Source organism: Sceloporus undulatus, chromosome 1, assembly GCF_019175285.1.
Source record: "Sceloporus undulatus isolate JIND9_A2432 ecotype Alabama chromosome 1, SceUnd_v1.1, whole genome shotgun sequence".
Lineage (NCBI taxonomy): Eukaryota > Metazoa > Chordata > Lepidosauria > Squamata > Phrynosomatidae > Sceloporus > Sceloporus undulatus.
The window spans coordinates 250682639-250696972 of NC_056522.1; the positions used below are offsets into that span (position 1 = coordinate 250682639).

General features: G+C 42.9%; 1 protein-coding gene across 6 annotated transcripts in view; it reads right to left on the bottom strand.

Annotated features, from left to right (window-relative positions):
- Window positions 1–2878: 2878 nt before the first annotated feature.
- Window positions 2879–14334, bottom strand: part of ABCB6 (ATP binding cassette subfamily B member 6 (Langereis blood group)) — a 50905-nt gene continuing 39449 nt past the window's right edge. For 2 of the 6 annotated variants that reach the window (XM_042465879.1, XM_042465887.1), the window contains 5 exons: window positions 13494–13668; window positions 12042–12154; window positions 11133–11227; window positions 5527–5595; window positions 2879–3832 (listed from right to left, as the gene is read on the bottom strand). In XM_042465879.1, the coding sequence (XP_042321813.1) occupies window positions 3412–3832; window positions 5527–5595; window positions 11133–11227; window positions 12042–12154; window positions 13494–13668 (873 nt within the window). In that variant the 3' untranslated portion in view covers window positions 2879–3411. The other 4 variants (XR_006103767.1, XR_006103772.1, XM_042465898.1 and 1 more) reach the window with 4 other exon arrangements.

The following is a 14334-nucleotide window of genomic DNA, read 5'->3' on the forward strand; positions in this document are numbered from 1 at the left end:
CCCCCGCCCCTCCAGGGATGTTCACCTTTTGGGACTGGGTGGAATTACCTATAATGGCTGTCCAAGGAGCTGGCATGGAACTGCTGTGGAACATGGCTGGTACAGATTGAGGCATTCCTGATGAGCTGCTGTGCTGGATGTTCAAGGGCCATTTTAAGTAACCAAGGCCAAAAGGAGAAGCCAAGGTTAGGAAGGCCTGATCTTACACTATTCAAGGTGATACACACACACAGACACACACAGACACTACACACGGATGTAGGAGAAATGTTAGCATCATAGATCAGGGGGAGTCTAGCACCAGTCATTATTGGGAATGTGGGCATCAGGAATGTAGTGGCAAATGCTGATGTGGAGGGGATTATGGCAACAACAGTTTCTGTAGCTACACCCCCAAGGAGAGACAAGAAATGTCAGAAACTGTATTGAGCCCTATCAACAAACCAGTTCCAGCAGTTTTCACCTCCACCAGGAGTTAGTCTTTTGTCTAGTAGATCTTAATTGACTATTAAATGCAAAGCCACTTCAAATTACTTTGATTATTGTATTGGAAAAAATCCCCCCACCTCACTTGCATCCAGCTCCTGTTAAGGTTGTAGTTAAGTTCAGTGGAACAGGGAAACTTTGAGAGGTGATGACTGATGTTGTTGTTCCTGCAAGTCAAAAAAACATGGTGATTTGATGCCATACGTCCTGGCTCCACTACACCACTGGTGGCTATGTGAAGAGCAGTAGGGACACTCAATGTTAGAACAATAGGGAGAAGTGCACATGGGTACCACAGTCTCACCCCCACTTGCTTTCTACATGACAATTTGCCCCTCTTGCACGAGAGCAAGAAATACAGGGCTATGTACCCCCCCCCTTAATGGCTGTAAATTCCATAGCACGCTCTACTGAGTTAAGGCAGGAGAGGCATGCTGTAAAACAACCAACTGTTTGAATAAAGGACCACTGAGTTCTTGGCTTCCTGTTTCTGTTGATGTTTACTTATCACTGGACCTTGTTTGAATGAGAGGCGATGCTGGCCCAACCTACATTTGCTCCTTGAGGCAAATGACAAGATGTACTCCATATACCAAAGCTGACACAACTAGCAGTTAACATCTGGCAACTGCATAATGGCCGCCAGTGTACCTGACAGAAGCTTGCTAGCCTAGGTGTTGCACAGCTCTGTCTTCCCAACACCTCCCAGCTGCAGCTCACCCATACATTGTCTCAGGCAAACAGCTCACTGTGCCTCCTGCTAGGGCCAGTTCTGATAAGTAAGACACAGATGGAGTCTACTGTCTACTGCTACTACTACTACTGCGGAGGTTGTCCAGTTAGGGGCAACAGCAAAAGTGGTTTCTTTCCTGCTCTGGAAAGGTGTAACCTAGATAGGAGCTAATGGCAGCTGGTGTAAAAATAAGATGGGAGTCATATCTTCTGCATCCCCTAAAGCAAGTGGGTTCAGGTGTTAAGAGCATGGAAAAGAAAGAAGCTGGGAAGACAGACTGTTATTACATTGACATCTATCATTCCTCTGTGCTGTTTCCAAGATGTGATCTTTGCCCAGTCCTTTGAACACTAACTTCATCTGCTTTAATTCCATAAAATGGATGCTGGCTACCCTATGTGTTCATAAGAGTTAAGTGTTACTAGAGAAAGAAGAAGCTTCTCTCACAGCCATAAGCACAAGTAACCAAGATAAAAACCCTGCATGTGAGACAATGCTGAATTAGAAAGCTCTAGCAATCAACCTTCGGTGCAGAGGAGATACCTTTGGGCTCATTCTTGTAAACACGATGACCAGCCTGATTTAATACGGATAAATCAATCTTTTTGCAGTGTGGGCCAGTGACATCCTAGCTCATATTCCTGTATTGCCCAAAGGGGCAGGATTGATGGCAAGTGGGTTGTTTCTGAACACAATGTGGATTCTGCTAGAGACAGGGAAGAAACAGATCTACAAGACATGTGGCATTAGCATCTCTTTTCCTGTGTAGTGGCTGTCAAGACAGGCAAAATGCATCATGTTATGGAGGAGATGGCAGTCTTCCCCCGTTCTAGGGATCTGATACTCATGACAGGCTATCTGTACCAGCACACTGGAGTGTGGTACCTATCATTACACTCTCTACTCAGTTTGGGTGTTTTTTTAGAAAAAAATCACAACCCTTTTCTTTTGTTGAAACATATCTGCGATCTAGTATGCTCTTTTCAATGCCATCATGACCATCTCACTACCCCAAGATAGGCATCTTGGCTTCCACATCTGCCTTCCTCAAGCAGGGAGCATCAGGTAGTCTAGCAGTGCCTGGCCTCACCTGGTAAGCAGTGACTGGAGACCCACTGGATCCTTCTGTCAGCTGCCACTACGTCTGCTAGAGTGTGCACTAAGCACACTGTTCACTCTGTAAAAAGAAAGGAAGCCAGCAGTGCTTGCCTGCTCAGCTCATGATTATTTGGAACTGAATGGCCTTGCAGGAGGAGGAGCCTTAAACATCGTGTTCTTCCAAAAACTAGATTCACAGATCCACAATGGAGAAGCAGCTCTGGCTGAGGTTGTGGGGATACATCAATGGAAAAGCCTCACTTCCTCCACCCTGTTCTTTCTATCCATTATGCAATAATAAAGCAGGCGGTCATTTTATGAATGTTAAATGTAAGGGATTTGTAGAAGTATGGAGAAAACTCCACCACTACCTCCACGCCCTTTTGATCTAATGCCCCAATTAATATGGTCTGTGTTTACACTTCTGGTGTGAGAATTACTGCTCTCTCACTAACATGAAAGGGGGAAAGGACCTCCATGCTGGAAGCCACCCAGTCAGTAATCTTTCATGCTCCTGCCCCCACCTCCCATCTGAGACTGAAAAAACACTGGATCCACAGATCGATCTGAAAACATGGCGAGATTTATGAAAATTAAAACGCATTTCAAAATCAACCTAGAAAAACGACGGTTGTATACAAAGTGCTGGCAACGCTCCCTTGTGTCTCCTCTCAACCTGTCCTCCCATTCATATTTGCAATCCTTACCAATCAGAATGGTAGGGAAAGAAGGATCTGGTCCCAGCCTCCCCTTCATTAATCACTGACAATACATCTGGATCCCTGAGCAACAGGTTTCCCTGCATCACTGGCAACAGTCTGGAAGAAAAGTCTCTCAGGATCCTGGCACGCTGGGCAGGCCCTGCTCATGAAGAGCAATGTATGCTGAGAATTGTACAGTCTAGACCTCCTCAAGGTTCATCTCAATGACCATTCTTCTAACTTGGTGGATCTCTGCTCTGGTGATCTGAATATCTCACCCGTTAGTAGTCACAAATATGAAGTCAGAGGTGGTAGCAGCCTCTTAGCCTTTGAGCTTTATCCTGCAGGAATTGTCTCTGTAGGGCTGCTTAGTAATCTTTTCCTGTTGTTTGGCTATGATTCAGAGGTGCCCTCAGTATCAAGCTCATCGGTGTCACGCAGTGTCTCAGACTCCAGTTCGCTGCTAACAGTGCTCTTCTCACTGCCTTCAGGCAGGCTCTCACGCCTCTTGGCTGTATCCACCTCAGGCTTATCACTCGTCTCCTTAACACTCTTCTCTTTGGTCTCAGCTACCTCAGACAGCTTACTACTCGCCTTGCTACCTTCCTGTGACCCAGAGGCGACACTACGCTTCTCAGCGCCTTCATCTTCCTCAGAGACACTCTTCTCAGTGCCTGTTTTTTTGGAGGGAGTACTGCCTTTGTCCTCAGACATCTGTTCAGCACTAGTCTTGTTCTCTATGTCTGGTGCCTCACTTCCTTGTTGTAACCACATCTCAGAGTAGATTCCACCCTTCTTCATCAGCTGATCATGGCTGTAACATACAAAGATCTTTCAGAAGGCTCCACAGAAGACACATCCCTCAGCCCTGGATGAGACTAGAAGAAAGCTACACATTCTATGGGGTGGAACTTTCCAAGCACACATTTACATCCTGTGTTTATTCTGCCTTAACAACAGGGGTGTAGCTGGGAAGGGGGCAAAGTGAAGGTACTGCCCCCACTCAATAAGAATTCTGCCCTCCCAAATGAAATTTTCTTTCAATCCCAAACTTGCTAGTATTGCAGTAACTTCAGCTGAATATCTAGAAATACAATTTAGGCATCCAATGAAAAGGGGAAGGCAAAGTCATGACAAGAATTTAAACACAGTAAACAGGAGAGTTCTAAGTGTGAACAATGCTCATTGACTACCATATACACTCATATACAAGTTGATCACATGTATAAGTCGAGGGAAGGTTTTAGAGTTAAAATCATGATTTTGATATGATCCATGGATAAGTCGAGGGTAAAACTTAGGGAGCTATAACAAAGGATGTAAAGGGGAAAACACCACTTTGTTCCCTCTTCCTTCACCAGCATTCAATTGACCACCTAACACCATTTCCCAGGTGCTGGAGGAAAAGGTTTTAGCATCAGACTGGGAAGTGGGGGAAGTGGAGTTAAATGGGGTGTTTGGTGGGAAGAGGTTTTAAATGGATTAGGAAGGAAATTACCTCTTTCACACACACACACACACACACACTCCCCGCCCAGGCAGCTGTTTCAGAAATCACTGCCGAGGAACATGGGGCAATGCTTCTTTGATTACCTTTCTAAGCAGTATTACTGTACTGACCTGTATATAAGTTGACCAGGATTTTAGGTTCAATTTTTGAGCATCATTTTTTTTACTTATAGTAGAGTATATGGTAACTCACTCTCTGCAGTGCTGGAATTTGTGGGGGGAGTAATTTCAAGGAAAATGTCATAGTGGAGTAGAATGGGTGGAAATACCCTAATTCTGCCGCCCCTCGATACACCCCTACTAATCAGCCCTAGCTGCCATAAAGAAGTTGCCACAGCTGGTCATTAAGGAGAAGAATTATAAGCAAAAACATGACCAGAAGACGACGGTTAAATTCAGAGGACATGTATGAAGCAGCACAGTGTTATTCATCTTATTTGGCCACTTTTCAGGGGGGAGGAGAAGAGAAGCAGTGCTTGAATTTAAAAGGCACAGTACAGCTTTCCTTTACCTTTCTTATATGAATAAGCCAGATGGATGTTGAAAAACTAAAAGGGTCTCAAGCTCATTAGGTGAGAAATAGGACTAATTGCAATTGCTCTGTGGCTCTTGTGTCTTCTACCAGTCACCGATATCATGGCTGAATCTCTACAAGAAAGCCCAACTTTCCCTCTTTCTTGTTGATCATAGAGCAGGTTTCTAGCCCTTTTTACTCCAAAGTATGGTTCAAAGTATGGTTCAAAGTGTATAGGCTGAAATTGCAAAAGCTAGGGACATGGATCAACAAGATTTCTAGTGGCAGCATGTAGGACAGTCAGCATTCGGTATACCTCCTCACCATTTTTCATGGCAAGTACAACTGCAATAAATTATCCAAGGTAATGGAGAGGGGTACAAGTTTTCTCTACCTGAATAATTTACTCAGGCCACTTTTCTTGGATGAATTATATGGCCATAGAAGATTTATTTATTTGTTTTAGCATGGCCTAAGGCATTTACCTTCCTCGCTCCATCACCCGGCCTTCCCGGAGGACTAGGATTTGATCAGCCTTCACTACAGTGGATAGTCTGTAAAGAAAATACAATTGATAAGACTGCCAGCAAGAATCCAGAATACAATAAAGATTGTTCCTGCAACCTACTGGTATCTACAATATATAGACTTGAGTATCCTTTATCTGAAAAGCTTGGGACCAGTATATTGGATTTTTTTAAAATTTAAAATTTTTGGATTTTGGAATACTTGCTTATACATAATGACATGTCTTGGAGATGGGGCCCATTCATCTATATTTTGTATATACATTATACACATAGCCTGAAGGTAATTTTATACACAATATTTTTAATAATTTCATGCATGGAAGAAGTTTGTGTACAATCAGAACAATCAGGAAGCAAAGCTGCCACTATCTCAGCTGCCCATGTGGACAATTTTGGAGTATTTTTTAGTTTGAAAGTCTGGCTAAAGATACTCAACCTGTACTGCATTGAGCTCCTCAGAGTACACCGAATGAAGCCTTGTCACCGCAGACAAATTCAGCCATATGGAAGCTGCTACAGCAGGGGTAGAGAAACATGTGCCACCCAAGCAGTATATGACTCCCAAAGGAAAAAAAAAGTAAGCTTCAGAATGTTCTGGAATAACTAAGGAAGTCTTTTTGCTAGTAGCTCTGCCACCTTCTATATAAGCCCCTTGTTTTCCCACCCTTTCTCAATTTCAAAAGGACACTGCCAAGCAGTGTGGAGGAATGTAAAATGAGCAGGACACGACTAAGGGGAGGATGGGCTGGATTTGTGTGAATTCACAGATGACCACTCAAAGAACTACAGTTACAGGTAAGCAACCTGTTCCCCTTCTTCATGGTCCCTAACACAAATGGGTTAGATTGTCAAGCTCAAGTCAGAAGAGGAGGCAGTGTCATGAAACCCATCTAATAATTTCAAAGAAAGTATTTTTGTAAACAACAATAAAGTTTTACTTAAACCATAAACCTGAGTGTTGTACATTCTTCTTCTTCTTCTACACTATTATGCATAGAGAACAAGATATATGCAATGGCACAAACCTTAATGTAAACAGAAAGCAACACTGCCCTCCCAAAAGCTGTTTCCCATCTGGCTCTGGTATCCAACCGATACTGTGTAATAAAAGTCAATGGGTGAGACCAGACAGCAGCTTTACAGACATCCTCTAGGGACAGGACACTCAAAAAGGCAGAGGATGTCGCTACCGCCCTAGCAGAGTGTGCTCAAACCCAAGCTGGAGGAGCCTTCCCCAGCAGTTCATAACACAAATGGATAGTGGCAGTCACCCACTTGGAAAATCTTTGAGTTCAGACAGAGGGTGTGCAGGTAGTGCTCAGTATTGGAGGTTAGGCTTGAGGCCAAAGTAGGCCAAACAATGTTGTGACTGAGATGGAAAGAGGATACCATCTTAGGAAGAAAGGTGATATCCTTGTGGAAATGCAGGTAAAGTTGATACATACGGAGAGCATAAAACTCACTCGCACATTGAGTCAAGGTGATGGACCCAAGAAAAGCCATTTTCCACATCATGAGCCTTAGATCAGTAGTGGCCAAAGGCTCAAAAGGTTTCTTGGAAAGGTGGGAAAGCACCAAATCTAGGCTCCATGCAGGAGTCAGTAGTGAGGATAGAGGGTGTAAATTGTTGAAAACTTTCAGGAACTTCTGAACTAAAGGGTCCCTGGAAAAAAAAGGTCAGATATTAGACTGTTAATGGGAAACTGGTAAGTATCAAGAGAAAAATCAGCGCTGGGCTCAAGAAGAATCTAAGAGCTCAATGGTGTCCTTTTCCAACAGGGTGCACACTTTCTCAGAGTGTCTGAAGGGGGAGTGGAAATAATAGCTCCTGTTGGAAAGAGCTCTTCTAACTCAAGGGCATAATCTCTAGAGACAATGCTGAGAACTCAAGAGCTGGATGTTATGGAGGCCCAAGAGCTGACAAATGCCAAATCTGTTACAGAGAGAAGGGGGTACGAAGTGTGGATCCATCTTTCACAGCCTTTTCTTAGACTGGTTGGTATCTCTTTTATGGAAACCCTGATGGTACCAAGGTTGAGCAGGCTGCCATTGACCAGAGGAAGTGGAAGACTGAGATGGGTACGTCTGGCATGTTTGTTCAGAGGTGTGGTACTGTCTCTCCTGGTGTTGATACTGACGGTACAGATCAGGTGGGTAGGTTGAACGCTGTTCCCTGTATCAATGTCGAGGGTTGAAACGATCATATACAAGGTCAGGATAATAATCAAAGAGAGAGTCCTCAGGAAATTGAGGATTGGTACCATGGGCATAGTATTTATTGGCAATTAAAGTCGAGGAGATGCCAACAGATGGTCCTGAACCATCCAAATCGAGTCTGTATGCTTGGAGTTTGGAGTAATTAATTGAGGGTTCAAATCACGGATTTCACCCTCCAATTCTGAAGCCAAATCAATGGAAACGATTTGGAGAAATCTGGTTGGAGAAACTGTATCAGATCGCAACCCTTGCTGGACTGCAGGAGGGTTTGATCCCAAAGGAACATACATGAACGTCCACAACGGATGTAATAGTGGAATGCTCAGGATCGGCACCGAGAGCTGCCAAGGGTTCCTTCTTCTTTTTAGGGAGTTTCTCAGTATCCTGAGAGCCCAATTTTTCAACCCAATGGGGGGGAAGAACAGCGCTTTTTTGAAGGTTTCTCACCTCCTGATGGGGAGCCCTTGTCTTTGTAGTGCCTGGGCTTCGAAGAGTGTTTTGTTTTTGGCTTGTGGTTGGAACCATGGTCTTTATCTGACTTGTGGGCTTTAGTAGACTTCTCCTTGGAAGATTTTATCCTTGGGATAATTATCTTTTGTCCCCGAAGCCACAGTAGCTGAGGTCTCCCCAGGTTTCTTTTTTTATTTTATTTTTAAAAATAGTCTTTATTAATATATACATTATAATTACAAAATAAAAACCTTTTATCACATGACAAGCTTACAATTTCTGTTCCTCTTTTTCCTCTCCCTCACCCAATTCCCTTCATATTTCTTTATTTCTTCCATTTCTTTAACCCTTAATTTAGCACATTATTCATTCATTTCTTTATTATTTTCTATTTCTGTCCTCTTCTCACATTTTTATGTGAACCTTTTGCTTAATATAAAAGAGTATGTATTATTATTCTATAAAATATTCTATAACTTTTTTCTGCTTAAAGGCATGAGGAAAGCATTTTATATCATATTTACAATATAAACCTATATTTACAATATAAATATAAGGAGTAGGCATATATTACAAGATTCCAACAATATTTAATTCCATCAATATTTCTAATGTTACAGTTTGTTGGCCATCTCTTTTCACAGTACAGTGGACCCTCGCCTTACACAGGGATCCGTACCGGATCCCTCTGAGTAAGGCGAATTCCGCCTATGCTCAAGCACCATTATAAACAATGGGGCTCGTGAACGGCGGTGCGGTGGCGCGGCAGCGCTCGGGGCACAATGGACACGTGCGCCCATTCAATTGAATGGGATGAGCCGCCCCTTCCACCCCACGCGCGCCCCATGCGCACCCCGCTGCTTGAGCGCGTATGCTCAAGCCGCGTAAGTATTTAACGGATCCTGTATTTGATCTTCCCTATTCTTTTCTTCTTTCAATGACATCTTTATTTTGTCCATTTCTATAACATTTAATGCTTTTAATAACCAATCATCAATGGTAGGTGCCTCCTTCTCTTTCCAATTTTTTGCTATTGCCAGGTTTCAAAGGGGTGGCAGGGCGAAGGGTCTGTTGGTAAAGAGTCGCTTTCAACCGAGTGTCCTGATTCTTGCAGGCCTGCGGGGTGAGCAAAGGACACACACGGAAATATTATGGTCCTCACCGAGGCATAGAAGACAGGTGTTGTGTATGTCTTGACCTTGAACCTTTCTCCCATACTTAGTGCATAGTTTGAAGGCAGTTGAGCGGGAAGCCATTGTACAAACTCCTTCTGAAGTTTGGCCCATTAGTACCAAAACAGGTCCATAAAGAAAGCCGAAGTCAAACAATCTGTAGTCACTAAATTAACAAACAATCACCAAGATGAAATCCAAAAGAGTAGTCAACAAACAATACCAGTAACAGCGATTCCAAAGACAGTTTCTTTAAGCAACTAGCATGGCCAATGAAAGGAACTGAGAAAGGGTGGGAAGACTAGGGGCTTATATAGAAGGTAGGTGGAGCTACAGCCAAATGTCTTCCCTAGAGGTTCCAGAAGGTTCCAAAGCTTACTGCGCAGGCACAGAATAACACATCTGTGTGATTCGCAGAGACCACGAAGAAGAAAAATTGTTACTGCCTCTGGGAGAAGGTCACAAAGAGAGGGTAAACCTAAGTACCCTTAGCAGGGATTTCAGAGTGTACAAGTGAATCTCAAGAAGGCCTTATTTAACATTTCTAAAAGATCTTAAAACCTACATAAATTTCTGTGCAAATGTGGTCTTTCAAATTATAAAAAAGAACATAACTGAAGATTGCTCTCCACATTCTATGTGTTAAAACACTATCCCACTCCATTCACCGAACCCTGGATGCAAAATCTACTCCAAAGCTTGTGTGTTTCTGTGAGGCATGAGGAAAGGTGTGAACCCCAAGAGGGGGCCAGAAAATGGTGGCAAACAAAAAGAGGCACAACCCAACAGCGACCTTTTTTCAAACTTTGCCCACCTCTCTCCCCCACCACAAAACTATGGTAGATCCTAAATAAATATATTTTTCCACTCTCCAAATCTTTCCTTTTTCCTTTCTCACTACTGCCTGGCCTCAGCAGCTTCAGTAATAGGGCTCTATTCACAGGAAGGGGTGATATAGAGAGTCCTGGCAGGTAGAGGCAAAACAGGGTGGTGTGTGGACAGCTTTCTTGTCACCTCGCTAATCCATGTTTGGCTCCTGTGAGGAGGAGATCTCAGCCATCCCCACCCCTTTCCCCATCTTCAGCCTTTGTCTCCATGTGCAACTGGCCCCTCATCCATCTTCTCATGGGTTCAGTACTACCGAAAGTATGAGAGGTCTTGGAATTTATCACCTGCATAAGCCAAAGTATTCTCCATCATCATGTATGGATGTGAGAGCTGGACAGTGAAAAAGGTGGATAAGAAAAAAAAATCAACTCATTTGAGATGTGGTGCTAGAGAAGAGTGTTGAGGATACCATGGACAGCCACAAGGACTAACACATGAGTCCTAGAACAGATCAAACCAGAAATTCCCCGGAAGCCAAAATGATGAAAATGAGATTGTCATATTTTGGCCACATCATGAGAAGGCATGACCCATTTGAAAAAAAACAATCATGCTAGGAAAGGTGGAGGGCAGTAGAAAGAGAAGAAGACCACAAACCAGATGGCTAAACTCAATCAAGGAAGTCACAAGAATGAATTTACAAGACTTAAGCAGAACACTGGAGGATAGGAGGGCTTGAAGATGTCTCATCCACAGGGTTGCCATGAGTCAGGGTTGAATCAAGGGCAGTTAACAACAACTATAAGCAGGGATTATTGAACTGAGCTAGCGATGAACCCCTCCCCCTTCTATTATGTTGAAGCAAAGCTTCCATGGCAGGATGCTTTCTCTTACCTGTGTGCCACAATGATGGTGGTTCGGTTTGCACACACTTTAGCCAGGGATGCCTGGATAATTCTCTCAGTCTTTGTGTCCAACGCTGATGTCGCCTGTAAAATCCAGGTGTAGTTCAAGTGATAGCACAATAATGGGTGGGAGAGTGATTCTGATCATGGAAGTTGACACTACCTGGCAATGCCCAGTCACTGGTGCATCCTTCAAGATATGCCAACTATGCCATAGTAAAGTCATGGCAAACTGGTGAAATATTATCTTAAAAAACTTTATACATTTATATCCCACTTTTCCTCTCTTGAGCTCAAAGCAACTCACATGATTCTCCCTACTCCCCCATATCCTCGATGTTACTCTCTTTTCAGAGAACTATTAAGGTAGAGTACAAATGGGAGAAGAAGTCCTTTTGGATGAGATGAAGCCAGAAAGGAAACTTCCAGATAGTCAAATACAATTGAGGAGAGATTCTCAGGTTCAACAAAGATAAGTGTGACCCTTCTTCCAAGCTCTTCAAGAGCCTATTGTTCTGGGAACAAGGTGTATGGGAGGGTCAAAGGTAAAATGAGAGCTGACCATAAGGACTGGGAAATAAGAAAACAGAAATGGGGCATGTAAAAAACAATGTTGCAGTGGAATGCTTGTGATCAGAGCCCCAGCCACTCCAGCCACTAACCCATTTTCCATTTTCCCTTCTTACAGCCTGTCAACATTTCATGGCCACTGAGATCAAGTCCTCTTTGGATGGTTTTGTTTATGCTCCCTTTTGCTCCCCTCCGAAAAATCTGTTTATACTTCGGCAAGCCTGGGGGGGGGGGTCTTGTGAGCATGCTGAAGCTTCCCTTGTCTGGCACATTAGGGCTGCTGGGAAAATTGAGGACACTTAATATATATGGGAATTGTCAATTTTACCTCATCGAACAAAATGATCTGAGGGTTCTTCAGGATAGTGCGGGCAATAGCAACTCTCTGCTTCTCCCCACCACTCAGCTTCAGACCTCGTTCACCCACCTGTGTATCATAACCTGCCAAGAACAAGCAGACAGTGAAGAAAACAAACTACCATAAAAGGCAAGGTACTGAAACAACACAACAAATCTTTGGCTACTTTTTGCCATCTTTACTGCCTAGGAAGATTTTGTGTTTGCACAGACAAATTAAGATATTCCATATTAAGAACCCGGGTCCTTGAAAGTAGGAAAAGTGAATTGGGTAACTCTGAAAACCTAGTCCTAAACCCACTTCAGACATAACTCAGTTTGAGACTGCATTAACTGCCCTGTTTCAGGGCTAGGGAATCCTGGGAATTGTAGTTTATTGTTGCATCAGAGCTCTCTGACAGAGAAAGCTAAATGTCTCACAAAACTACAATTCCCAACAGACCCTAGCATTGAGTCAGGGCAGTTAAGGTGGCCTTAAACTGGATTATTTCTGCAGTGTTTTGCACAAAAAGTCTCTGTCAGTCAGCTGATCTCACTTCAGTTTTAGAACTTCAGTGTCATAAAGCCATCCTCAGATTAACTGGTGAGGGGTTAAAAATGTTATGTTGCAACTGAAATGAATGCCCCCCGTGACAATCTTCTTGCTTCCATAGAAGGCAAGCGCCTGACTTCTGTAACTTGGAGAGAGATGGTATGAATAGGGGTCAAGAAGCTTTGATCAGAATTTTAAAGTAACATGTAATAAGTAACAGTGTTACCTGAAACTAGTTACTTTATAGTGGCAACAAAGTTACATTTCAAAAGCAATGTTAGCAAGCAAGAACAAAGTTACTTTACTGGTCTAACTAGTAACCATTTGTAGTTAATTTCAAATTTTAATTTTAAAGGCATTTTGAGAAGAAGCTTTCAGGTTTAAAATTATATTCTTATTACTCCTAAATTTTCTTGCTCAGAAACAAACCAGAAAGTCATGAAAAACTAACAAGCAATGCAACACGTAATGTAATGGGTTAACTTTTTTCATAATCTCAATGTGTAACAGCAATGGCTTACTTTTTAAATATGATAATAAATAACACTAACAGTAAAAGTAAACTACTTTTGAAAAAGTATCATTCCAGCTCTTTATAGGATGATAGTGAGCTACTTTCTATTGAGTCAAACCACCCTTCAATTGTCCTTTACACTGATTGACAGCAGCTTTGCAAAGTTTCAAAGAAAAATCTTTAATTACCCTGTCTGGAGACACTGAGGACTGAACCCATGACCTTTTGGGTACAAAGCCATGAGCATTTCTACTGAGCTACAACAGGAAAGAGCACTTTCCAACATAATCAGTCAGCAGTTAATAGCAACCCATGAGGTAAACAAAAAGCTTTATGGCACAACAGTGAGTATATCAGAATCAGCATATACAACTTACCATCAGGGAAAGTGAGAATGCGCTCATGAATATTAGCATTAATTGCAGCCTCTACCACCTCTTCATCAGTAGCATCAATACGACCATATCGGATGTTGTTCCTAATGGTGTCATTGAAGAGAACGGTATCCTGGGGCACCACACCCATGTGGGAGCGCACTGAGACCTGCTTTGCCTGCAGGTGTTGGAAAATGGAGAGTTAGAGTGATGAGAGAAAGTATCAGAACTCATGCCATTCATGTTAGAAATTGAAAAAATACAATGTCTTGAAACAGCACCATAACTTCATTTGAAAAGAGAAATGACTCAAAAGGGCACCACAGCTTCACTGGAGGAAGTGACTAGGGACAGAAGCTGAAAAAGTTACCTTTTTGAATTCCAACTCCCAGAATCCTCCAGCCAACACAGCCAAAGAATTCTAGTGGTTGTAATTCAAAAACTCTCTTCCCCCTAAGAGCTGGCTGGAGAGGTGCTATCACTAAAGGCAGCCAGGTTTTGACATACTGGGGGCAGGGGCAGGCCCATCCCTCAGGCAGCATTGCAAGACCCAAGATCAAACTCAGAGAGGGATGTGTGCCTTTGGCAGTACAACAGTTCAGGACCAGCTGATATTTCTTAAAAAGGTTACATGGCCCTTTCACACTACATGACTATAGTGATATGATTCAACTTTAACTGGCATGGTTCCATCATGTGTGTGGAATTCTGGGATTTGTAGTTTAGGAAGGAACATTTAGAATTTGTAGCTAGAGAGCAACAATGCATCATCCAACTATAAACCCCAGGATTACATAAAATGCATCCACATCAGTTAAATGGCATCATAGTGATATAATTGGAC